This window comes from Pseudorasbora parva, chromosome 19, assembly GCF_024679245.1.
Source record: "Pseudorasbora parva isolate DD20220531a chromosome 19, ASM2467924v1, whole genome shotgun sequence".
Classification (NCBI taxonomy): domain Eukaryota; kingdom Metazoa; phylum Chordata; class Actinopteri; order Cypriniformes; family Gobionidae; genus Pseudorasbora; species Pseudorasbora parva.
The window spans coordinates 3642412-3670106 of NC_090190.1; the positions used below are offsets into that span (position 1 = coordinate 3642412).

General features: G+C 40.0%; 1 protein-coding gene across 2 annotated transcripts in view; it reads left to right on the forward strand.

Moving 5' to 3' along the window:
• Positions 1–27695, forward strand: part of csmd3b (CUB and Sushi multiple domains 3b) — a 500836-nt gene that overhangs the window by 161339 nt on the left and 311802 nt on the right. For both annotated transcript variants that reach the window (XM_067425814.1, XM_067425815.1), the window contains exon 6: positions 18557–18669. In XM_067425814.1, the coding sequence (XP_067281915.1) occupies positions 18557–18669 (113 nt within the window). The remainder of the gene's footprint in view (positions 1–18556; positions 18670–27695) is intronic.

Genomic DNA, 27695 nt, shown 5'->3' on the forward strand with positions numbered 1-27695 from the left:
TGTTCATATTGTGAATTTAATAAACTTAAAACTTTAATAAACAGTAAATGAATGTGTGTAAGAAAATTATTCATGAAACATATAAATATCAGTATGTTAATATGTAAACCATATGTTTACTTTATTCACTGACAAAAACTAAACAAAAGGGGAAGAGACAGGGCAAGATAAAAACAAAGAAAAAGAGAGATGTGGACATAAGAAAGACAAATCATCTACTGCCCAGTGACATGGTTTTCAAGCTATCGTTATCTCATTTTTTGGCCTTCAGAACATCTTAAAATACTCATATGTAGATCATAGAAATCAACATTTTCTCAGGGGAGCATGCCCCCGAACCACCCTAACATTTGGGATCTATAAACCTGCCTACATTATTGGGTATGATAAATGCATGTACAGTATGGCCGTGCAGTAAGGTGTTTGCTTTATAAGTAATAATAAACAGCCAATATCTTCTGGGTATGCATGTTTGAAAGCTATTAGTTTATATTTAGTTTATATTAGTTAATAGTGCAATTTGGACCCTAAACTAAATAGTGTTACCATTTTTTTAGGCCTTCCTTCACTGGGGGCTGAGCCCCCCTAAAATAAAAATCCTACACTGTAAAAAATTATTTAGAAAAAAAGTTTCCTGGTTGCCTTAAAATTTTGAGTTAATACAATGAACATTTTCTGAGATCCAACAACCTTTATTAAAATATTATTAAAAGACTTTGTAAGCATATTGGGAAATTGTGCATGTTTTATTTCTGATGACGCAGTGAAGCGTGGCAAATTGTGCTATTTTCATGATTTATCAAAATTTTTATGTGGTTCAGATACAAAAATATTTTGAGTTTCTATTTATTAAATAAATTTCCTTCATTGTATCAACTCAATTTTTTTATTTCAATAAACTCAAAATTTTAAGGCAACCAGGTTACTTACTTTTTTAAGTTAAACCAACAAAAAACAACAATAATTTTTTACAGTGTAGAAACGTCCATGGTTTTGATTAACAAACATGCAAATATAAAGACATCTGTGGAACTTCAGCGATATATTGTTCCTCATCATACCTTACAAGATGTTTTACAATAACCTTTAATATTAAAACTGAATAATATTAATATTTCACACATTAGATCCACATTAGCTACATAAATCCGCAACATTTTAAAAATGACTAAATCAGATTTAATTACGACAAACTCTATATAATTATAAGAATCTTTGAATAACACGCAGTGCCATCACTGATTAGAAAAAATATCATAGTTTATTACAACTTATATAGATGCTCAGGAAACTACTCTGGTGGTATTTGTTTTTGTTTTTTAAGTGTTTTGGGAGAAATCGAAATTTAAATTAAATTAAATTAAAATTAAATTCAAAACCTTTTACCCTCCAGGGCCTTTAGACCCCATTATCTTCTATACTGTTTGCATTGATTAAGTTTTTCTCAGGCATCACAGTGTGTTAGTCTAGAGACATTAGCATGTTATTTTCTGCTGATTGTGTTGATGGTATTCAGGATAATTATCATATTGAGTAATGTCTGTTGTGAATTAATTTATGGTTGATTTAGATTAACAGAATTTGATGCAAATGTTTCTTCAGCCTGTAGTGTAATTATGTCATGATAATGAGACTCTCCTAAGCAACAGACTCATTAGAATGTTTCTGCAATATTACTATAAACATAACTATTATAATGAAATTCCATAATTATTAATACATCTCTGTGTTTATTTGCACAACACTTACATCAATTTTTGTGGCTGATGTGTACTATATCAATATAAAATGTACAGTGGTTGGTACAGTATATTATAGGCTACTTTTTATGTCTGTCATATAAAATATGGTATACATATATTTGTTAATGTATATTTGTGTGTGTGAGCGATTCTATTTTCTGCAAGCTTGATCCAATATAAATCCCTTTCCAAAAAGGGATATTTGGAGACTCAAAAAGGAACCAGCAACTGAACATTTTGTCCTCAAAGTTGATGTGTTAGAAGCAGGAGAAATAGGCAAGCGTAAGGATTTGAGCGAGTTTGGCCAAATTGTGATGGCTAGACGACTGGGTCAGAGCATTTCCAAAACTGCAGCTCTTGTGGGCTGTTCCCGGTCTGCAGTGGTCAGTATCTATCAAAAGTGCTCCAAGGAAGGACCAGTGGAGAACCGGCCACAGGGTCATGGGCGGCCAAGGCTCATTGATGCACGTGGGGAGCGAAGGCTGGCCCGTGTGGTCCGATCAAACAGACGAGCTACTGGAGCTCAAACTGCTCCAGAAGTTAATGCTGGTTCTGATAGAAAGGTGTCAGAATACACAGAGCATCTCAGTTTGTTGCGTATGGGCGGCATAGCCGCTGACCCGTCAGGGTGCCCATGCTGACCCCTGACCCCGCCGAAAGCGCCAACAGTGGCACGTGAGCATCAGAACTGGACCACGGAGCAATGGAAGAAGGTGGCCTGGTCTGATGAATCACGTTTTCTTTTACATCACGTGGATGGCCGGGTGTGTGTGCGTGGCTTACCTGGGGAACACATGGCCCCAGGATGCACTATGGGAAGAAGGCGAGCCGGCGGAGACAGTGTGATGCTTTGGGCAATGTTCTGCTGGGAAACCTTGGGTCCTCCATCCATGTGGATGTTACTTTGACACGCTCCACCTACCTAAGCATTGCTGAGACCATGTTCAGCCTTTCATGGAAACGGTATTCTGGTGGCTGTGGCTCTTCCAGCAGGATAATGCTCCTGACGCAGAGCACAAATGCTTCAGGAATGGTTTGAGGAGCTCAACAACGAGTTTTAGGTGTTGACTTGGCCTCCAAATCCAATCGAGCATCTGTGGGATGTGCTGAACAAACAAGTCTGATCCATGGAGGCCCCACCTCGCAACTTACAGGTTTTAAAGGATCTGCTGCTAACATCTTAGTGCCTGATACCACAGCACACCTTCAGGGGTCTAGTGGAGTCCTTGCCTTGATGGGTCAGGGCTGTTTTGGCAGTAAAAAAGGGGGACCAACACAATATTAAGAAGGTGGTCATAAAGTTATATAATCAGAATTCTGAAGACTTTTGTCTGGTACTTTGGAAGAAGCTCCTCTCTTTGCCGGCAGCCAGTGAGAGACGTCAGCATCATCTCCTGCTCTGAGTGCGGCACTTGACAGCTCCAGATGAACAAAATGTTACAAATGAGCAGATGCTGCCACCGGCGCCCTCATCTCTTAAATCTGTAGCGTTCCGAGGCAAGATGACGGACAAAAGAGAAACCTCTCTCCGTCATCTATCCAACAACAGGCCCTTCTGAATCAAGAGGCAGCGCTCTATTGATATTGATTGTGAGGGAAGGTGTCCTAGATCTCAATGTGAGACTATGATTCAGGGTCCGACAGTAAAAGGACCAGGCTTTCAATTTTACACCTGCACTGGGGAAAGATCATTTAGAAATGCTCGTCTGCGACCTCGCCACAAGACATTTAAAAAGATAATAAATATAGTGTCGACGTGTATGAATGGAAATATTAACATTTGATTAAATCTCTATGTATTTCACTGTAAGTAATACATCATCACTTAAATGATACTTCAATTCATAAAAGTTATTACAATTTTTTTGAATATGCTCTTTACACATTTTAAATTATCTGTAAAATGAATAATTTGTATGTAAAATGACCTCAATGATAACTTTTGCCTTAATAAACTCATAATTACAGTTTTTTAATAGATAGTAAGGTAGTTGTTAAAGAGGTAATGAACTGCATGTGATCACTACATAAAAAATATTTCATAATTTTTAAATTAAAGGCATTTTTCCTATACCTTATTTTAGCCTAATTTGAATGCTCTGTTTGAAAGGGTGTGTCTGCTGAGTGGTCACATTAAGAGTGTGTGTGTGTGTGTGTGTGTGTGTGTGTGTGTGTGTGTGTGTGTGTGTGTGTGTGTGTGTGTGTGTGTGTGTGTGTGTGTGTGTGTGTGTGTGTGTGTGTGTGTGTGTGTGTGTGTGTGTGTGTGTGTGTGACGCACTGCTGTGATTGGCTGACATCTTTGCATATGAAACAGCTCATTATTACATGGGGAACTATCTCAAAAAAAAGTCCTATTACAGCTTTCAAGGTTAAAAAAGTGAAAAGTATCGATTAAAGCATTCTCTTTCGATCTGTATCATTATATTCAGACAGTGGCATGAAAGGTTGCAGTGATGATTATTGTAGCCGATCTCACACATGAATGGTAAGTCCATTTACCATCGCATTTATATAGCGCTTTTAACAGACCCTATGGCCAGCCAAAGCGCTTTACATTTTTGCCTCACATTCACCCATTCATACACTCATTCACACACCGACGGCGATGTCAGCCATGTAAGGCACCTGGAGCAGCTGGGGTTAGGTGTCTTTCTAAAGGACACCTTGACACTTGGTCAGGTGGAACCGGGGATTGAACCACCAACCTTTCGGTTTGTAGACAACCTACATGAACCACTGAGCCACTGCCGCCCCATGAATGCTGTGATCTTATCATTGTAACTCGATTTCTATACTGATGAATGCTTTCATCATAACTAACAGTGCAAACACGATGAAAATAAGAGATCCGTTGATTATAACGGGAGCTCAGAACTTAGTCACAGTAAAGGGAGCGTTATTTGATCGCTTTCTATATATAATTTAATCACAGTTTAAATAATAACAGATTATTTCCATCCTACTAAGAGAAGTAATATGAAGTTGCACGTTTAGTCACTGGTTTGATTTACTGACACATCATCATCTGACTGTACGTGAATCATTATATATAAGAATCACTGATCTCAGATCAGCCATTAGAATTAACACGGTTACTCACATTGTGGCGTTACTGTCGAGTCCTTATGGTAAAAGTGTGTTTGCAAAGCCTGCAACCAAAATGCGACTTGAATCCACAGTGAAATGTAGCGAATCTAAATAAATAATGCTCAACTGAGACATCCACATTGTTGAACATAAATAAGCACATTCCTATCATTAGGATCCTTTAGAAGGTAATAGTGTTGTCAAAAGTACCGACCGCGATACCAAATCGGTACTGAAATGTTAAAAATATGACGCTTTGAGCACTGTTGAGCGGAATCGTAAACACCTCTGACTGGCCATTGTGCTCACGCGCTCATCAAATAGGTCTATGATTGGCTACTTTGATCAGCACTTCACAAACATGTTGTAAAAATACATCAATGACGCTTTTCACGGAGCGCTTGCACAGATACACACAGAGCGTTTGAATGTAGGTGTCTATCAGCCTACCGGTCCGCTGGTCGGCGCCTGCTTGTGCTTTCAAACGCTCCCGCTCCCGCTTTCAAAACACTTTTCAAACACTTCCGTGTTGTTTCAAACCGCTGCCGTGCGTTGATCATTGTAGCCAATCACAGGCACATCCGATGAGCGCGTGAGCACAATGACCAGTCAGAGGTGTTTACGATTACAGCTCAACAGCGCTCGAAGCGTCACATTTTTAACATTTCAGTACCGATTTGGTATCGCGGTCGGTACTTTTGACAACACTAGACGGTAATGTTATTTGTAGTCCAGTGATCCTGTATCGCTCTTCTCTCCTCGTCATCTCACTAACACTCCAGGGGGCGGAGCCAAAGTTTGTGATGATGAAGTAGGCGTTGATCTTCTTCTGCAGGGGCTTTCACCTGTTTGTCATAGATAGGCAAATTCCACAATAGAGAGGTAGATATACAGTCATAAAGTGCAGTCGTTATCTAAGCAATAAAAGCTGATTTTGGGCTAACAATTAAGTTTTCAGTTCTGATCCATATTGATGGAGCTGTGAGGGTCCATACGTCTAAAGGTTGCAAATAACCTTTCTTCAATCATTTTTCCCTCTGATTTGCACAAAAGGCGTTTCCCCTGCTGCAAAGGAGTTCGACGCAACACACTCGCCCGCTACAGTATGTTCTGAGTGACAGGTCTGGATACTGTGATCAACAGAGTGTAGAGAATTGATCTGTTCCTACAAGATCCTGTAAACCTGTTTACAATCCTCTCAGCGCCCTACACATCAAGACTCGCGCTGAAGCCTGTACAACAGCAAAAACAAACAGTCACACCGGAGGATGGAACAGTCCAAGTGATTAAAGTTGAATGTCTTGTGATAGTGATGGGCTTTTTAGGATTCAGAACAGGTTGGCGGTGGAAAGGATGAGGGAGACGAGCAGGTGGGCCGCCACACAGAACACAGCTGCTGCGTAGCGACAGAGAACAGAGAGAAAACACAGAGCTACAGACGTGACTGCAGACACGCTTGAGACTCGAGCCGGTTGTCTCTTCCTAAAATATTCATTAGGCCTGTTCATTAGGGGTGGAATGAGGTTGGCAAATTACTTTTTTTATGTCTCTAGACAGAATGTCAGAAGCGACATGAAGATGGCTTATGTGCTGTGGATTTCCGGTTACTCGTGATGTTTCTACTTTACAGAGTTATGCTGGTCCATTTTCATTTAAAGATGGCATGCTGCTCGTAAGCTTAAATTCACAAAATGTCATATCTTTATTCTGGGCACTTGAGTAATATTTTATTTATTTATTTATTTATTTATTTATTTATTTATTTATTTATTTATTTATTTATTTATTTATTTATTTATTTATTTATTTATTTATTTATTTATTTATTTATTTATTTATTTATTTATTTATTTGGGTTTTATTTTATTTATTTATTTATTTTATTAATTAATTTGTTTGTTTGTTTGTTTGTTTGTTTGTTTTTTATTTTATTTTATTTTATTTTATTTTATTTTATTTTATTTTATTTTATTTTATTTTATTTTATTTATTTATTTTATTTATTTTATTTATTTTATTTATTTTATTTATTTTATTTATTTTATTTATTTTATTGTTTTTTATTTTTGTTTTGTTTTGTCATGACATGAAGATGGCTTATGTGCTATTTTACAGAGTTATGCTGGTGCACTTTTAATTAAAGATGGCATGTTGCTCGTAAGCTCAAATTCACAAAATGTCATATCTTTTTTTCTTGGCACTTGAGTAATGTTTTGTTTTGTTTTGTTTTGTTTTGTTTTGTTTTGTTTTGTTTTGTTTTGTTTTGTTTTGTTTTGTTTTGTTTTGTTTTGTTTTGTTTTGTTTTGTTTTGTTTTGTTTTGTTTTGTTTTGTTTTGTTTTGTTTTGTTTTGTTTTGTTTTGTTTTGTTTTGTTTTGTCTATCAGTGAAATGCAATCAACACTATATACATTTTAATGTTTATAGGCACATATTATGTATAGAAATGCAAATGTTTTGCAACATATGCACCAAATTAATAACAATCAAAAGTTAAATCATCCTTTAAATGTTTTTTTTATTATTTATTTGTTTGTTTGTTTGTTTGTTTGTTTGTTTATCAAATAAAACAAATGTTTATTTTCTTTCTTTCCTTCTTTTTCTTTACTAAAAATCATCTTTCCACTTTATATGCATTTTGAACAATAATAGCTACAGTCATATGGCAACAGGAACAATTTGTGTATCTGTGTTTATTCAAACAGCAACAGTTCTTATTAATCGTCACCTTCTTTTCGGATCATTAGTCAGTAAATCTTCTGTACACACTGTAAGTGCAGACACACAGATGGATCTTTAACTTACCTGAGCTGAGTGCTCGCTAAACTCAAGTCATTTCAAGTTCATTTTAGTCATATAAGTTTTACCAATCTTGTATGTTAGCTGTATTTGCATCTCATCTGTATGTAAAAAAAATAAAATAAAAAATAAGTGTCCAAATAATGCTACCACTGTATTCATGTTTCCCGAACACGTGAGATGCTGAATTGGTAGTGTGTGTCCATTGCCTGGGCTACGGTGCAGAGATTTGTTTATTATTCATAGAGTTATAATACTTAATCATACAGTCTGTCATGCTGGATGATTAGAGAAGCCCTCTAGCTGAGCAACCTTTGGGAAATATGAAGAACTGAGAGAGAGAGAGAGAGAGAGAGAGAGAGAGAGAGAGAGAGAGAGAGAGAGAGAGAGAGAGAGAGAGAGAGAGAGAGAGAGAGAGAGAGAGAAGAGAGAGAGAGAGAGAGAGAGAGAGAGAGAGAGAGAGAGAGAGAGAGAGAGAGAGAAAGAGAGAGAGAGAGAGAGAGAGAGAGAGAGAGAGAGAGAGAGAGAGAGAGAGAGAGAGAGAGAGAGAGAGAGAGAGAGAGAGAGAGAGAGAGAGAGAGAGAATTGTGTGTATGTGTGTAATCCATTACAATCCGTTCCTCTTTGGGGATTTAGTCCTCTTATATGACAAACGAATGGCACTTATGATGGGATTTATTACTGTCACCTTCCCAAAATACATTTCCCCTGTAATATGTGAATCCATCCTGTCTACAAAGCTAATGACAAACTAATTGACAGATCACGTATGCCTGCCTGCCTGCATTGATTGATTGATTATTTAAGTGATCAATGCGTTATCTTTTTAGGGTTATGGTACATGGATTTATTAGAGATCATTTTACCCAGCCGCATTTCATCACACTGTGCGGCTGAAAGTCCAAATTCCCATTTCAAATAAAAAAAAAAATCTCTTTTCTGTGATTAAAGACACTAAACCGTCATTTCAGTACGGCTGCGCATAATTACATTCACTCCGGTATCACAGGATTGCTTTGTGCTCTCAGAAGTCGAGCTTCGTACCGAAATAGCACATGTGCACAAAACAAGTACAAAGACCTCTGTGAATCACGAGCTGGAAGAGGAATCAGCCTGCCGAACTCAAATGACATGTGCCATCACACATTGTTCACTGTAAATACAGGCTTTATTGAAATGGCTTCTGGGGGTGTTGGATACGGTGAAATATGCTCCCGAGTAAAAGCATTGAGAGGTCATTAGCTGTCGCACGAGGTTCATTTATTCTCCAGTGTGCCACGCCGCCTTCCTTCCTCCCTCCCAATCTGATCCTCAAAATGGAGGCTCTGGTCGCGGGCCAAACACGATATTCATGTGGAAATGTGACCGGCGTGCGAGATGTCCCTGATTTACATAAGCTCCAGAGTCACTCACAGCGAATTCTTCAGAGTAACTTAATTATTGGCACTGTACTGAGACAGCAGCACTGACAAAGTATGAAACACTCAATTATTTTTAATGTATACTATTATTTTAATATATTTCTGTATATGTAATGCGTACACTGTAAAAAAAATATTTAGAAAATAAGTTATCTGGTTGCTTTAAAATTAATTGAAATAAAAAATGTAATACAATTAACATTTTTGAGAATCGACAATCTTTATTCAAATATTATTAAAAGATTTTGTAAGCATATTGGGTAATGTGTGTTTTATTTCTGATGACGCAGTGAAATGCAGAATAGTGCTAATTTCATGATGTATCATATTTTTGATGTTGTTCAGATACAAAATTTTGAGTTTCTATTTATTGAACCAATTTCCTTCATTGTGTCAACTTATTTTTTGCAACCAGGCAACCAGGTAACTTACTTTTTATTAAATGTATATTATATTTTAACTTCTGGAGCAGTTTGAGCTCCAGTCGCTCGTCTGTTTGATCGGACCACACGGGCCAGCCTTCGCTTCCCACGTGCATCAATGAGCCTTGGCCGCCCATGACCCTGTGGCCGGTTCTCCACTGTTCCTTCCTTGGAGCACTTTTGACAGATACTGACCACTGCAGACCGGGAACAGCCCACAAGAGCTGCAGTTTTGGAGATGCTCTGACCCAGTCGTCTAGCCGTCACAATTTGGCCCTTGTCAAACTCGCTCAAATCCTTACGCTTGCCCATTTTCACTGCTTCTAACACATCAACTCTGAGGACAAAATGTTCACTTGCTGCCTAATATATCCCACCCACCAACAGGAGCCGTGATGAAGAGATCATCAGTGTTATTAATTTCTCCAACCAGTGGTCATATTGTTATGCCGGCTCAAGTCTCCATTGCTAGCTCTAAAATTACATTTTGGAGTTAGCAGAGGCGTGGGATGAGATGCGTATGAAATTAGTCCTACACACAAGAGCAATTAAGGGAAAATCCTGAGAAGTGTCTTGAGGTGTGGTAACCGTAGTAGAAGTGGATTGTGTGCATGGGTTGTAATAATCCAACGGACCGGAGTCAATTATTCCTTACTTTATTTGAAGCGTCAAGTTACTTTCAAAAGATGATTTATTCTATTTTGTTTGCTACCATAGAGATCAGCGTTTATATCTGAACTATGAACTTTTATCCCAGTGCTTATGTGATCATTTGAATTATTATAACATGACCCTGTGTGGTTGAAAAGCTTTTTCATATCTATACATGACAACGACCCTCTCTGGGTCAGAACACACTCTGAGTGTACACTGTGATTGTATTTGTCAGAGGTTTAATAGACAGCTGAATTGTGCTCCTAAAAGGCAACAGAGACAGATTAGATTGTATTTAGGCCATGCCCACACCAGGGGGAAAAAGTGATTCTGCCTCCATGTCATTTCCACGTGTGTTGTGATTGGTCAAGCACTTCTGTGTTTGGGAAATGCCCCTCCCCTTACCATAACCGCCAGCTTCAACACACTGTTAACCAACTAAACCAGGCCCCGCCCCTTTATTTAGCATAGTGACAGATTGTATTTAGGCCATGCCCACACCAGAGGGGAAAACAACCCAACGCTCTCCACTGACTTTGTATTGCTTGAGTCTGCCTCCATGTCATTTCAGACCTATTACAAAAAACAGAACAATGTCTAAAAGCTGATATGTGACAAGGTGTACAGCAAACAAGCTAAAGAACACATAACTACGTTTTTATAAGCTGTCGACCCAAAAAAAAGAGCGTTTAAGGAGACAAAAGTGGATTCAGGCAATAAGACGTGACGCTTCAGCAGGAGCAATGGGTACATTTTGCAAGGGGGTAATCTAGCGCTCGGAAAGCGTTCCACCCCTAGGGGCTGCCATTGCTAACCAAGCCATCACCTGCTGTTAGCATCCCATTGACTCCCATTCATTTTTGAGTCACTTTGACAGTGAATAACTTTACATCTGAGGCGTTTAAAGACTCCATTTGTCCATTGTTTATTTCTAAAGAAACACGACAATGCATAAAAGGCTCCATTGCCTTGTATCTTACACTATCGCCCCGCAGAAGCTGTTTTTGTAAAAATAGGCTAACGATTGCGTCATAACCAACGCGACCCTGTCGCACAGTTGAGAAATTACCGTATAGACCTGAGGAGACGCTCGCAGGCAATCTTTTACTGTCTATGAGGCAGTCGGGGGGACGTGGAGACATAAAGTCTGATAAAGTCAAGGGAGAAGAATGGAGAGAAGCCCATGAGCCAAAAGCAACGGGAGAAAATATTTAAACAACGTGATTCAGCTTTCACTTTCCACATCTACTAGAAGACTCACATCTGTCAGACAGGAGGCTCACGTCACATCTACGTCATCAAGCTCAGTCTGAGCCTGCGCAGTTCGCTCAGCCATCAGGAAGTGAGTGCCCCTAGGTTGACTTCATTCTTTCGCCGTAGACGTCAATGGGAACGCTCTGTCCATTTCTTTTACTGTCTATGACATTTTGGGGTCCTGACACTCAGTATGCCTACTTGTACAGTAAACATTCTGTAAAATATCCAAACGTCAGTTTTATATATCATATTTCCTGTCGCTGACTACTTTCCCCTCCAGTGGGCGTAGTTCTCAGTGTAATATCATATGTCGTGCTCTGTCTCTAGTGCATGGATGCACTTTTATGTCTTTAAACACATCTTTTTGGGGGGTCAACAGCTTATGAAATATTCTGGGTGTTTTGTGTCTTCAGTTTTTTTTAGCTTATTTTCTGTACACATTGTCAAATACCAGCTTTTAGACATTGTTTTTTTGTTGTTGTTTTTTTGTTGTTTTTTTAATAAGTCAGAAATAACTAGGAGGCAGCCTCATGCAATAGAAAGTCAATGGAGACGGTTGGTTTGTTTCCGGGGGGCGTGGCTTTCAGATTATGACGCGTGTTGCTCTTTCTCTATCCTGTGTACATCATCTGTGTTTCCTAACCCCCATCCGTTAAGCATGATTGAGCTCCAAAAAAATCACCTTGCAGTTTGGACAGTATAGGGCCCTGCCCACTGTGCTGAGATGGATAAAATAAATATGGCTTCCACAATGCCATGGGGTGAAGAGGTCCTGACTCCATGTAGTGGAGAACAAGGGGAGAATGCAACACAAAGGGGAGGAGGGAGGGCAGGAGGACTGCTCTGCCACAGAAGGAGAGCCCGTGGAGAACACTGATTACTTACTTTCAAAACATCAGTTTGATGGAGAGACGCGAGCAGCTTCCCAGCGGCCTCTCATTCGTCTGGGCTACGGCTGCCGTGATTGATGAGGCGACCGCTGGTGTGAGACCCATGCCTGCTTTCATCTCGCTCCCTCTCTCCCTCTCTCCATTGCTCTGCCATGCTCTTCTCTCTCTTTTTCTCTTTCGCCGTCTTGCCCACCACGGGACTTGAGGTATACAGGATGTTGATGAAGTTTTAGAAAGAGTAATATGTGTTCATTTGTGTGTGTGGCAGTGCGATAGGTGTGCTATATCAACTCAATCTCAGAAATGTTTTCTGAATTGGTGGCTAATTCGTATGAATTAGATCAATCTCTCTCGTACATTTGCTTATGTCCCGGTGACATGTTTAGGGGTGGACCTTTATGCTTACTTTTTTCTAAAAATCAAAAAAAAAATGTACGGTTCACAATTCCCACCTTGGGTCAGCAATTTATAAATGCTTGTTCTCAAAATACTGATAAACAGTGAAGTGACATTAAGCAATGCTTTACCCAAAAATATTATATATTTTGAATGCATTATTTTATAGTTCAAAAGATTGCGGTCTGTACGTTGTTTTTATTGCAAGTCTCTTATGAACACCAAGGCATTTATTTGATTAAAAAAATAATAATAATAAATTGTTAAATATTATTAAACAATTTAAATTATTATTATTTTTAATGGTTAGCATTAATCAGTCTTCAGTATCACATGATCTTTCAGAAATCATTCTAATATGATAATTGCAGCTAAAAAAAGATTATTATCAGTGTTAAAAAAAAAGTTGTTCTGCTTCATATTTTTGTGCTTAATATTTTTTTCTGGATTATATGATGAATAAAAAGTGATTAAAAACAGCATTTATTTAAAATATTGGAATATTTAGTAACATTTACTGACACTTTAGATCAATGTAAGTCATGATGGATGGATGGATGGATGGATGGATGGATGGATGGATGGATGGATGGATGGATGGATGGATGGATGGATGGATGGATGGGTGGGTGGGTGGGTGGGTGGATGATGGATGGATGGATGGATGGATGGATGGATGGATGGGTGGATGGGTGGGTGGGTGGAAGGGTGGATGATGGATGGATGGATGGATGGATGGATGGATGGATGGATTGATGGGTGGGTGGATGATGGATGGATGGATGGATGGATGGATGGATGGACGGACGGACGGACGGATGGATGGATGGACGGATGGATATGTAAAACTGCATAGTTTTCTTTCGTGTGATGGGTGGGGTTAGTCTAAGGGGATAGAAATACAGTTTGTACTGTATAAAATCATTATGTCTATGGAGAGAGAGTGTGTGTGTGTGTTCGTGTGCGTTTGTGTGTGTCCGTATGTGCACTAAAAAGAAGAGGGTCTCTATGTTATGGCTGCCACCTGTCTTAATTAGCATCTAGGCAATTAAGACAGATTTCTTGATTAGGGAACATGCTACCGGCTGTCATTTGCTAATAATGAATCTCTCCTAATTTTGCACAGAACCACTGAGAGCTATTGATCTGAGAACGGGATGTGACTCGCATGGAAAAAGCTTAAAAGCTCGCCAAGTCCATTACGGTCAATGACGATACGCTCTTTATTTTTTCTTGCCTCATGAGAAGGCTTTCTTCCTTTTGTCTCAATCCCGCTTTTTGAAGTTTTTGAAGTTTTTTTTTTTGAGAAGTCGATGTGGTTTGAAGCCACAGTTCGGTGTCTGGAGTCTGAGCATGCTCTGTTGTTCCGCGTGTCTTTTGCTGCATTTATTGATTTCACTGGGTCATCCACATCATTCACATGCATCTCAGCTTTAAACCACTTCTAAAATCTCACACACCCACACTACATTAAAGCTGCGATATAATCTTGTTCGATTTGTAGCACAAGTCGGGCTGTAATTTTGTCCAATTTGGTGTTTATCTGCAGTATCTTCCCTTGCTGGGTGTCCGAGGCATGTTTAAAATAGTTTTTGTTAGTATTAGATTGGTAATGCCATTTTCTAACCAGGGTAAGCAGTAATAATCTCCACACTGAAGCAAAACGCTCTCAGATAAAAAAGGTACAAAAACTGTCACCGGGCGGTATCCTTTCATAAGGCGCTAATATGCCTTAAAGATACTAATATGCACCATTTTGTTAAAAGATGAATATACTGACTAAAAAAATTCTGCAACAATATTGTTTTCTTTATCATTTTGAGCAATGTTAGTTTCAAATGCAGCACCATATGAGGCAGTCCTCTTATTTATAAAGCGTTTCACCATCCCATGTGGATTAACTGCACAGGCATGATAGGATTTGCTCATACGACTCTTTGCTCATCCATGTGTTTGATAACCTCCTCTTCCTTTTCCTGACCTTGTCTTCTGATGTGTTTTAGCAAACATCTACACACACACACACACACACACACACACACAGAGCAGACACCTTAGAATGAGCTATGCTGATTAAATTACATTTATCCATGTGAAAGGGTTTATTGGCTTGCATGGTGATTTACTCAGGGCTAGAATAGGTGCTGTGGAGGAATCTGAGCTCTGCTGTTGTGCTTGGGTTCCAACACTTCCAGCCTGCTGCAAAATTCACACTTATTTAATTAAACTGTCAGGCAATTACAAATGTGGAAACGTGCTATTCAGGAGGGCAACTCACAGCCGGGACGATCACATCAATAAACTAAAGTAAATTCGCCCGTGTACTAAAACTCACTTTACAATTAAAGACCATGTCCGGCCATGTATTTTGCTGGGTGCTAAAAATGTGTTTCTTATTCATCTATGAGAGACATGCATTATGTCCCATGGCACCTATACATTTGAGCTGACACTTAGCTGAAGTTTAAAAGTAACAATGGAAGGCTCACCTGAAAGGGTGTGGGTGGGTTGTCTTTTTAATTAATTTGTAGATGCAGGTTTATTTTTTGTGACCTGTTCCATCATTTTGAGTAATTTTTAGCCTAAAAGTATTAGTAGTAGTAGTAGTAGTAGTAGCAGGTTAACAGAAAATGCAATGCTTTTATAATACAGTTCATATATATTTAACTCTTTCCCCAACGGCATTTTTGAAAAGGAAAAAAAAAAAGTTGCCAGCCAGAGCCAGCATTTTTTATCATTTTCACAAAAGTTTCATGGCCCCCAGAATATTTTGTTGTATAAATATCTGATCATGCAACTTATCAAAAGAACAAACTGCCCCTCTGCTTTCTGAGGGATCCTAGTCTACCCCTTGTTACAAGATGTAAAATAAGTATTGGATGTCCCCAGAGTGTGTATGTGAAGTTTTAGCTCAAAATACCCCACAGATCATTTCTTATAACATGTTAAAATTGGCCTTTTTTTGTGTCCCTTTAAATGCAATTGCGCTGCTGCTCCCTGCCCCCTTTGAGGAAGAGGGCAGAGCTTCAAGAGCTTGTGTTAGCAGCTCAGATTACCTCACACAGACACTGATGTGGAGTTAACCATCAGTGATTAGCATATTCTGTCATGATCATTTCTAAATTGATGTGGGAACTGCTGTAAGATGCACAGAGCCAGAGAATATCTGCTGCATGAAGATTGAACAGGTATAGTTTAGTTTAATTATGGTTATAATGTATGTTGTCCTCTTGATTTATAACATGCTATTGCATTTGTGTTCGTACTGTATTGCGTTAAATGTGAAGACGGATGTGACAGTTTGAGCGACTCTCAAATGTGCTCGACTACAACAACTCGTCCTCTTCTCAACATGGCCTTTGTTGTGTGTTCCCAGGGGGCGGGTTTATGTAAATTTTAGTGTTTGTGATGACACTAACTGTGAATAAGCTCGTTGTAGTCCCTAACAGCCATATGTTGTAGTCCTTAAAAGCGATTTCTGTAAAAGAAAAGATCTCCCTCTGCTTTTGAACTTTGAGCGTTGTAACTTTGCAGATGTTGTTTATGCTCAGACAGCAACATTACACACTGAGTAAAGATAAAAAAGTTGAATCATAAATAACCACCCCTTTAAAGTCAAAGCATGTGCTGTATTAAACTCCAAGAGTAGTATGAAGTGTATTTGGCATGGACTACTTTGTGAATACATGGGTTATTGGCAGAAAAGGTGATAAAACTACAACTTTTTAATGTTATGCTTTTAAACTTAAGGAGCGTTTGCCATCCTTCATCTCTTAAATTAGATTATGCTCATAAAATGGAAGAACCTAAATGGTTTTCAGTCATAATTAATTTATGGTCTTTATAGTAACAGATGTTTAATTTACGGGACTCCGTTTCAGATTTCAATTTAAACTCAGTGAGACATGTAAAGTTACGGACAGGGAAAGGTTCATGTGTGCAAGTACTGTTGTTTTTCGTGATTGTGCCACCGCATGACAAGAATGGGACAAACATAGTCTTGCAAGTTTCATGCAAATCCTGAATACATTTTTCAAAGACGCATTACTAGGATGTCAGGAAACCCGTTGTCCCTTTGGGAGGCTGATGGAGCTCTGTGAAATCTCATATAGAGTGTTTTGTTTGTGTGAAACCAAGCAAAAGATGTTCTGTGACTACAACACAAATCGGAAGGTTTTAAATGGGATGTCGAAATGTTATATTTAAAGGCCATAGGCTTATAAAGAAAGACTTAACATACAAAAACAAAGGCCAATTTGAAATATATTTTGCACTATTATGATTTATAGTACAAATGTCAAGGTGTTGTTTCCCTGTTATTGTACAATTTGTATTTTAAATGAGTGCTATTTTGGTGCAATATTTTTATTACACACACAGGGGTGCACAGCAGCACACACACACGTTTAAATATTGCAAATAAAATGATTCTTCTCTGGAGAAACGTTCAGTCTATCCACTCGCAAATTCCTCCATGTCAATAGTGATCGCCGTGGTGCGAGCACAACCAGTTTTATTGCAAGTTACGCCAATAAAACACACGTGACTCATAAAGAGACTAAGGGCAACCCTTTTGGACCATGCAACGGGTGTTATGCAACGGGTGACCATTAAACAGCATATAAATCAGAACGGCCTAATGTTACTGAATGAAATGAAATGAGCTCTAGGACTGTGAAGCTTTGGGCTGTTGATGGACTTGATCTACTCCATCTGTGTTTGAGCATTGTTCTGTATCCGCTCAAAATGTTATTTTATTTTATTTGATGAAACTGACCAATAAAACTGACCATTCAAGTGTTGATCAAAAAGAATGCATGAAGGTAGAATAAAACAGAGGGTCTGTTCGTTCTTTCGATATTTTTTATGTTCAGATATTCATGCAAAAAAATATTCGGGGCCATTAGGGTTTTGTGAAAATGATCAAAAACGCTGGCGGGGAAAGAGTTAATGTGTCGTGGAACGAGCAAGAGTTTTATGTTTGTTTTTTCTCCTGATTATTTTCTCTCCCCTTTGTATTCGGCTGTAGAAGTATGAAAAATGACAACAGTCGTTATTTTTACACTTCTGTGTGGTGACGGCAGTGGGGTAGGGCAAAGATTACACACTCTGACTTTAAGTTTAACCAAAAGAACCTATAGAGAGTTTGTGTGTGTGTGTGTGTATGTGTGTGTGTGAGAGAGAGAGAGAGAGAGAGAGAGAGAGAGAGAGAGAGAGAGAGAGAGAGAGAGAGAGAGAGAGAGAGAGAGAGAGAGAGAGAGAGAGAGAAAGATAACAGTAATGATATGGCTCCGCTCCAGCCTGTGAAGGCCATTAAAGTGTGATTCATGTGGCCATGTCCTTTAATGACATCTCCAGTTAGTCATCAATAAAGTGAGACAGATGTAGGATGAAGATGGAGCATTTTGATGGGTGGAGGGTTGGGGTTACAATGACCTCTGTCCTCAGTTGCAGCGGCACGCTGATTCACGACACACACACAACTTGTCAACATTTTCAGTGTGTGTGCACCGCCCCTCAAAAATTGTCCTGGGAACGCACGCTGGCCGGATCTGGCCCGGCCTGCGCTCCATGAGTAATGGTGGACTAAGTGTTAAGGTGCTTGGACTCGGTTAAATGTCCCCAGTGCCATGCCTCAAAATGTCAAAGTATTAGATCAGTGACCTTGGTAGTATATTATGAGCTTTCAGAAAGTTTCATACTTCAGAAGATAAAATATTGACTATCCAAACATCCACTTTTACAGCCTAGATCATTTAAACTCCTTTCGACAGCGCTATCTGTCTTTGTTCATCTGCAAAACGTGAGCCCCTTTAGACAGATGCCACGATATTATAAATGTTTTTTGTTGTCGTTGTTAATGTAAAGAGCTTTCCTTCATGTTTTTACAGGCTATCGGGAATGAATGTCCCATCTCCTATTGTTAGCAACAAGAACTGGCTGAGGTTACACTTTGTTACTGACAGCAACCATCGATACAAAGGCTTCAGCGCCCATTATCAAGGTAAGCTGCTCACTTCGTCATTGCAATTGCATGTTTCTACGGTTTCTACGGCTAGTCTTGCTCCTATGAACACTGTAGTCTATTGACTATATGATTCATTATCTTTGATTTGAGTATTTGTGTTGCATTAAAAATGCAGAAAAAGAAACTGAGTTAAACGCATTTTGATATTAATTATCATGTTGTTCCAGATGTCTAATTAATTCAAGCATGAGAAAGATATTTCAAAACTCTGTTGATTGTCATTGACTTCAGCTCACCCGGCTATTTTTGCAAAAACGTTCAACATTCAGAATCAGAAAGTGTTGTTTTCCGTTGCCAATGCTTGAATGCCTCTTTCCCTTTTTGGTTGATTTGTTTTTCTTTTGTGCCATTTCTCCAAACTAACTCATTTTTCAACAACAAATCATGTTTTGTCTTCCTTTTTCTTTTCTTTTTTTTCTTTTGAAAGTAACTATCTTTTTTGCTTCTCTCATAAAAGCTCAAATGTAATAAAATGGTGGGGTTTGAAAGAAAGACGGGGCGAAAAGCGAGCCGCTTTTAAGTTTTATTCTTTGACAGGCCATCCATAGCCATAATTTTCTCATGTGCTTGGCTGCGTATACTGTGTTTGTGAACTACTTACACACATTTACCATAAACCCAATCCCAGTGTCTACACACACACAACCGTTCACTCGAGCTGTTCTGTAGAGGTCTGGAGTGAAATATGAAATTGTTTGCCAACCCTTACATATCTATGCTATTAAGTGTTGCATAATGCTGTTCTAAATGGAAATGCATAGACATTCTAGAGTCTTAAGTTAAAAAATATATATAATTTACATGATGCTACGACTTCAATTACATCATAGACCCGATAAGCAGATGATTTAATAGACCTGATGGTTTGAGCATCCCTTCCCAGGTCAGATTGAAGTGCTTTGAGAGGTCAGTCTGCTTCTATGTCCTTTCATCTAAATGGCCATGCAATCATCTTGGATAATTGAAAATGTGAGCAGAAGTTTGGCGATAGGATTGGACTTGTTTGACTTGTATAAGATCCAAGCGTGCTGATTAGAAGCTCGCTGCATTGAATCGGGCTGGCATGTTTTTTGACTGTGAAATAGCAGGTACTCGCTGCATCACCGGGACAAGTGATCGGGTTCAAAAAGCAACATCTGCACTGCGCTTCAGGACACAGCCCAGCAAAATCCAATTTAGCCCACTGATTCATCTGAAAGAGATGCCATCAGAATGGAAGCCCATTCCATTTCGGCCCTCTCCGCTCTTATTCACATTAACCAGCTGTTGCTGGTGCAAGATGCCAGTTGATGGCGACGCTCATCTGCAGAAAATAAAGCTGTTATTGGCAGGGCTGTTTGGCTTTAATATACAGAGACTACCTCCATCCAAGAAACTCTGAGGACAGCCCAGGAGCGTGTTGCCAGTGAGCCGGTAATAAGACTAGAAAAACAGGATGGATGACGTGTTTTATAATATTTTTAATCGGATTTCCTAAAGCTATCCACCTTATTTTGCAAAACGAAATTCACATTTCTGTGAGACTTCTGAATCATTAGCCGCTATAAATACATAACTAGAAGAATAAAGTTACTAATGCATTGCAATATTGTGTTACTGCATTATTGCATTACTTTTTATTGAAAGTAATGCGTTATATTACTTTTGCTGTAATTTTTGTCCGCTGGGCTGGGTATGCTTGTCTCTTTTTTAATAATCAAAAAAGTTGTTTTTGGTAAATGTAAAGGCCCCTTCACACCAAAAGCTTCAGGCTGAAAGAAATACAAATTCAGATCTGTAGAGTTTAGGGCGCAGCATATGGTTGAATTGGACGATCAAAGGTCCGCAGCAAAGTCTTTGGTTAATAAAATGAGATTAAATGCATGAAGTATATTTGTGTTATTTAACTTATTTTCTTATGGCAGGTTTGCATACTATTATGAGTTTGAACTGTTTTTAAATCCATTTTGAGGAATACTGAATCTGTTGTGCAAGTGAGATGAGTAAATGCATGCTCACATCTAGAACTACAATACAGGACAGAACTCAGATATTTGTTGCAAATTCAAAAGTAATGGATTACTTATTGTTACTTGAAAAATGTAATCTGGTTACCTAACTCATGGTACTTGTAATGCATTTTCCCCAACACCATTTTAGAAAAATACCAGTTTGCATTATCAAGCTGCGTAACGAAAGCCGGACACATTCAATTTACAAATGACTTCACCTGCGCTTTCTTTAAAAATAAGGAACATATGATTGTAGTAATTCTTTCTGTTATTGAAGAAAATGTTTTCTGATACAATATTCATTTAGTTATCATACTTTTTACTTGCTGTTATCTAAAGGGATGTCGAAATGAGAATAGTGCATAGAGTTGTAAGAGAACAGGACAATGATAAGAGTGCAGAAATATTTTATTTATCATATTATTTTTATTTTCCCCTCAAATCTTTGTTACTTGTAAAGTGCTCCTATTTTGTAGTTTAATACACCAATTTATTGGCTAATACTCTGTATCAGCCCATCAAATCAATTATATTGACTCTCGGCCACCTGCCGATTGTTTAAAACAGCCATTTTTTTCATTCTGAGACTCTTGATGTGGCTTTAACGCCTCAGTCCAAATGGCAGCACAGAGTATGATTCATTCAAGTCATCCCTTCCTCTTTACTATAAGTTACAGCATGAAAAATCATGCACGACCATTAGAAAGTGCATTACAGTAAAGTGTGACTGTATTATACTTTACTGTAATGCACTTTACAACTTAACAAAATGTATTACGTCTCATGTAGTCAATCAGTGTTTCAACCGCGGAAAGATAAAACAGCTTGTGAACAAATGCTGCATTTACCTCAGGAAACGTATCCAAAATTACAGTTCATTAGTTAGCTGTAATAATAAATAAATAAATAAATAAATAACAACACTAGAAAGGAGGACATGTGTTTTAATAAATGTGTCATGAAGACAAGCGTTTAACTACCTTATGTGCACCTACATTTTATACAATCAATTTAGTTTTTATTTGAGTGTAAAAATTATATAATTAAAAATAAATATAAGTTGTTGTTTTAAAATATAATATTGTAGTAATGTACCAGGACACAGCCCAGCAAAACTGTATACTGTAGTAGGTTAGTTATAGGTTAACTGTACAACATTGAGAGAGATTTCAATCAGACTATTGGTATCGGCAGATATCATTTGGAATAATCAATATCGGCAGAGAAATGTTTTATCGATGCATCTCTATTGGTTTGTCTCCTGGGAAAGTTTTTTTTCTGAACATTGCCATGGATTCTTTTCAAGTGACCGTGAGTTTGAAGTTTTTGAAAGTGACCTTGTATTGCACTGTTCTGCTTCCACCAGACTGTTGATTCACTGACCGCAGGGAACGAGTGGGAATGTAAATCCTGTATGCTAGAATCAGAGCAGTATTTGATGCGAGCGCTGGAAAGAGTACGACACAGCTCTTCCTCGGCTGATTGAAGTCCAGACGTGCTGCTGTTTTCTGGATCAGCCCTAAAGGCTTGGTGGTGCTAGCTGGATGGCCTGCTAGTAAAGCTGGCTAGTAAAGGTCTCTCATTCATAAGATTTAATCAAATTCTCAGTAGGCACTATACAGCTCTGACCATGAGCTGAACTGATGAAATTATTAAATTAAATCATGAATCAGACAGAGTACAGTAACTAAGCAAAATAGAGTGAGAGAGAAGTCTGTAGTTCTCCTAAAAGTCAGGGTAAGAATGAACAAACAAACAAAATAAATCATTCAAATTCCTTGCACACTATCTTCAGATGGCAAGAAAAGTCAATTAGATTTCAATTTTAACTTCCTGTGGCTTGTGGACAGTTTAATTCAAATTAAGACTCGTGGTTTGAAAGAGAGCCAATTCTTTGATTCTGAATTTTGCTTCTCGTTTTATCTAAAGTCTGTAAAGTCTATTCAAGGCTTGTGTGACGCTATCATTCTCCTCATTTTGGGGCTTCTGTTGTGAAATATTGATATGTGCAATGACTGCCGTTTAATTTGGTTAATTTATTGGCAGTTGTCCAGTCCTGCTCATAGAGAGCCACTGTCCAGCAGATGCTGTTTCTCAATTCTTGGAACAAAAAAAAAAACGGACTTGCGTTCACGTGGAGGCGACTTTGTAAGAACGAACTTGGATGGACGCGAGGACACACAACGCATCTTTTTGGGAATTGGTGCTGTGATCTGTTTGCTCAGCTGACCATCCCAACAACCCATACACAATAAATACAACATAACATCACAAACAAATGTCACAACCTATCAAAACATTTCTTTCATATTATTGTGGGCATTATATTCCTATAATTGTATATATTTTTCTTTTACAGCATGCATTTATGACAATGTGTAGCCTGTGTTACCTGCGCTGGCCCCACTTTACATTAGGTGACCTTAAGTACTATGTACTTACATCAAAAAATAAGTACAATGTACTTACTGTGTTCAGAGTTTATTGCAAAGCAACTTTGCTGATATTGAGGTTAGATACGGGTAGTTAGGGACAGGTGTGGTGGTGTGGGTTAGCTTAAGGGTAGAGTTAGGGACAGGTGTGGTGGTGTGGGTTAGTTTAAGAGTAGAGTTAGGGACAGGTGTGGTGGTGTGGGTTAGTTTAAGGGTAGAGTTAGAGACAGGTGTGATGGTGTGGGTTAGTTTAAGGGTAGAGTTAGGGAGAGGTGTGGTGGTGTGGGTTAGTTTAAGGGTAGAGTTAGGGACAGGTGTGGTGGTGTGGGTCAGTTTAAGGGTAGAGTTAGGGACAGGTGTGGTGGTGTGGGTTAGTTTAAGGGTAGGGCTAGGGAGAGGTGTGGTGGTGTGGGTCAGTTTAAGGGTAGGGCTAGGGACAGGTGTGGTGGTGTGGGTTAGTTTAAGGGTAGGGCTAGGGACAGGTGTGGTGGTGTGGGTTAGTTTAAGGGTAGGGCTAGGGAGAGGTGTGGTGGTGTGGGTTAGTTTAAGGGTAGAGTTAGGGACAGGTGTGGTGGTGTGGGTCAGTTTAAGGGTAGGGTTAGGGGAGAGGTGTGGTGGTGTGGGTTAGTTTAAGGGTAGAGTTAGGGACTGGTGTGGTGGTGTGGGTTAGTTTAAGGGTTAGAGTTAGGGACAGGTGTAGTGGGATGGGTTAGTTTAAGAGTAGAGTTAGGGACAGGTGTGGTGGTGTGGGTCAGTTTAAGGGTAGAGTTAGGGACAGGTGTGGTGGTGTGGGTTAGTTTAAGGGTAGAGTTAGGGACAGGTGTGGTGGTATGGGGTAGTTTAAGGGTAGAGTTAGGGACAGGTGTGGTGGTGTGGGTTAGTTTAAGGGTAGAGTTAGGGACAGGTGTGGTGGTGTGGGTTAGTTTAAGGGTAGAGTTAGGGTGAGGTGTGGTGGTGTGGGTTAGTTTAAGGGTAGAGTTAGGGACAGGTGTGGTGGTGTGGGTTAGTTTAAGGGTAGAGTTAGAGACAGGTGTGGTGGTGTGGGTTAGTTTAAGGGTAGAGTTAGGGTCAGGTGTGGTGGTGTGGGTTAGTTTAAGGGTAGAGTTAGGGACAGGTGTGGTGGTGTGGGTTAGTTTAAGGGTAGAGTTAGGGACAGGTGTGGTGGTGTGGGTTAGTTTAAGGGTAGGGCTAGGGAGAGGTGTGGTGGTGTGGGTTAGTTTAAGGGTAGAGTTAGGGACAGGTGTGGTGATGTGGGTTAGTTTAAGGGTAGGGCTAGGGAGAGGTGTGGTGGTGTGGGTTAGTTTAAGGGTAGAGTTAGGGTGAGGTGTGGTGGTGTGGGTTAGTTTAAGGGTAGAGTTAGGGACAGGTGTGGTGGTGTGGGTTAGTTTAAGGGTAGAGTTAGAGACAGGTGTGGTGGTGTGGGTTAGTTTAAGGGTAGAGTTAGGGTCAGGTGTGGTGGTGTGGGTTAGTTTAAGGGTAGAGTTAGGGACAGGTGTGGTGGTGTGGGTTAGTTTAAGGGTAGAGTTAGGGACAGGTGTGGTGGTGTGGGTTAGTTTAAGGGTAGGGCTAGGGAGAGGTGTGGTGGTGTGGGTTAGTTTAAGGGTAGAGTTAGAGACAGGTGTGGTGGTGTGGGTTAGTTTAAGGGTAGAGTTAGGGAGAGGTGTGGTGGTGTGGGTTAGTTTAAGGGTAGACTTAAGGACAGGTGTGGTGGTGTGGGTTAGTTTAAGGGTAGAGTTAGGGACAGGTGTGGTGATGTGGGTTAGTTTAAGGGTAGGGCTAGGGAGAGGTGTGGTGGTGTGGGTTAGTTTAAGGGTAGAGTTAGGGACAGGTGTGGTGGTGTGGGTTAGTTTAAGGGTAGGGTTAGGGAGAGGTGTGGTGGTGTGGGTTAGTTTAAGGGTAGAGTTAGGGACAGGTGTGGTGGTGTGGGTCAGTTTAAGGGTAGGGTTAGGGGAGAGGTGTGGTGGTGTGGGTTAGTTTAAGGGTAGAGTTAGGGACTGGTGTGGTGGTGTGGGTTAGTTTAAGGGTTAGAGTTAGGGACAGGTGTAGTGGGATGGGTTAGTTTAAGAGTAGAGTTAGGGACAGGTGTGGTGGTGTGGGTCAGTTTAAGGGTAGAGTTAGGGACAGGTGTGGTGGTGTGGGTTAGTTTAAGGGTAGAGTTAGGGAAAGGTGTGGTGGTATGGGGTAGTTTAAGGGTAGAGTTAGGGACAGGTGTGGTGGTGTGGGTTAGTTTAAGGGTAGAGTTAGGGACAGGTGTGGTGGTGTGGGTTAGTTTAAGGGTAGAGTTAGGGTGAGGTGTGGTGGTGTGGGTTAGTTTAAGGGTAGAGTTAGGGACAGGTGTGGTGGTGTGGGTTAGTTTAAGGGTAGGGTTAGGGAGAGGTGTGGTGGTGTGGGTTAGTTTAAGGGTAGAGTTAGGGACAGGTGTGGTGGTGTGGGTCAGTTTAAGGGTAGGGTTAGGGGAGAGGTGTGGTGGTGTGGGTTAGTTTAAGGGTAGAGTTAGGGACTGGTGTGGTGGTGTGGGTTAGTTTAAGGGTTAGAGTTAGGGACAGGTGTAGTGGGATGGGTTAGTTTAAGAGTAGAGTTAGGGACAGGTGTGGTGGTGTGGGTCAGTTTAAGGGTAGAGTTAGGGACAGGTGTGGTGGTGTGGGTTAGTTTAAGGGTAGAGTTAGGGAAAGGTGTGGTGGTATGGGGTAGTTTAAGGGTAGAGTTAGGGACAGGTGTGGTGGTGTGGGTTAGTTTAAGGGTAGAGTTAGGGACAGGTGTGGTGGTGTGGGTTAGTTTAAGGGTAGAGTTAGGGTGAGGTGTGGTGGTGTGGGTTAGTTTAAGGGTAGAGTTAGGGACAGGTGTGGTGGTGTGGGTTAGTTTAAGGGTAGAGTTAGAGACAGGTGTGGTGGTGTGGGTTAGTTTAAGGGTAGAGTTAGGGTCAGGTGTGGTGGTGTGGGTTAGTTTAAGGGTAGAGTTAGGGACAGGTGTGGTGGTGTGGGTTAGTTTAAGGGTAGAGTTAGGGACAGGTGTGGTGGTGTGGGTTAGTTTAAGGGTAGGGCTAGGGAGAGGTGTGGTGGTGTGGGTTAGTTTAAGGGTAGAGTTAGGGACAGGTGTGGTGATGTGGGTTAGTTTAAGGGTAGGGCTAGGGAGAGGTGTGGTGGTGTGGGTTAGTTTAAGGGTAGAGTTAGGGTGAGGTGTGGTGGTGTGGGTTAGTAAGGGTAGAGTTAGGGACAGGTGTGGTGGTGTGGGTTAGTTTAAGGGTAGAGTTAGAGACAGGTGTGGTGGTGTGGGTTAGTTTAAGGGTAGAGTTAGGGACAGGTGTGGTGGTGTGGGTTAGTTTAAGGGTTAGAGTTAGGGACAGGTGTGGTGGTGTGGGTTAGTTTAAGGGTAGAGTTAGGGACAGGTGTGGTGGTGTGGGTTAGTTTAAGGGTAGGGCTAGGGAGAGGTGTGGTGGTGTGGGTTAGTTTAAGGGTAGAGTTAGGGACAGGTGTGGTGGTGTGGGTTAGTTTAAGGGTAGGGTTAGGGACAGGTGTGGTGGTGTGGGTTAGTTTAAGGGTAGAGTTAGGGACAGGTGTGGTGGTGTGGGTTAGTTTAAGGGTAGGGTTAGGGAGAGGTGTGGTGGTGTGGGTTAGTTTAAGGGTAGAGTTAGGGAAAGGTGTGGTGGTGTGGGTTAGTTTAAGGGTAGAGTTAGGGACAGACACAGATGGAGTAGATCAAGTCTATCAACAGCCCAAAGCTTCACAGTCCTAGAGCTCATTTCATTCATTAACATTAGGCCGTTCTGATTTATATGCTGTTTAATGGTGATGATCGCGTTATATGCTCATGATTAAATATGATATCGCAGCTTCTTCGCCTGTGTTTTGATCTGCAGATTCTGTACTCTTCCAGAAGACGCACAATAGCACCCCCTACAGTATAACAATGAAAATGACAGGAATATCTGTCTATGGAGGGGAAAGAGTTAAAATACCAAATGCTACATTATTCTCTTAAAGTCTGAACATGAAAACATGAAGAAATTATTTATAGTGCAACCTCATGGATTGAAATGATTTGCTTTAGTCTTTTTGAGTTAAACTTCCTCAAACTAGAAGAGCCACTCATAATCTAAAACGCATTAGACCCATAGGTGGATAGGCCTTTTAATAAAAGATGTAGACTGGTCAGAAATCGCATTAGTCTCTTGAGTAGGTAAGCATTTTGAATAAGTAATTTCTTTACGACCACTAAAACAGCATGTTCTATAGTATGAATGTACATCTGCCATGCTGTCATTATCACGTGACCTACCGTGGGACAGTTGCATCGCTTCACTGCACAAATCCTCTCCCGTGGCCTCATGGGATAGTAAAGTTTTCATTAATGCACACTTCAGAATCTCACCGGAAGTAGTATGAGAACACAAGGGAAGCAAGATCGTTTAAGAAAGCATTTTGAGAAACAGCTTGAGTTTAGCTTCAACCCGAATTAAACACACCTGAAGCAGATAATCAAGATCTTACTAGGCATGCTAGAGACCTGCAGGTGTGTTGTTGAGGCAAGTTAAAGCAAAACTCTGCTGGACAGGTGCCCTCCAGGAGAAGATTTGGACAAC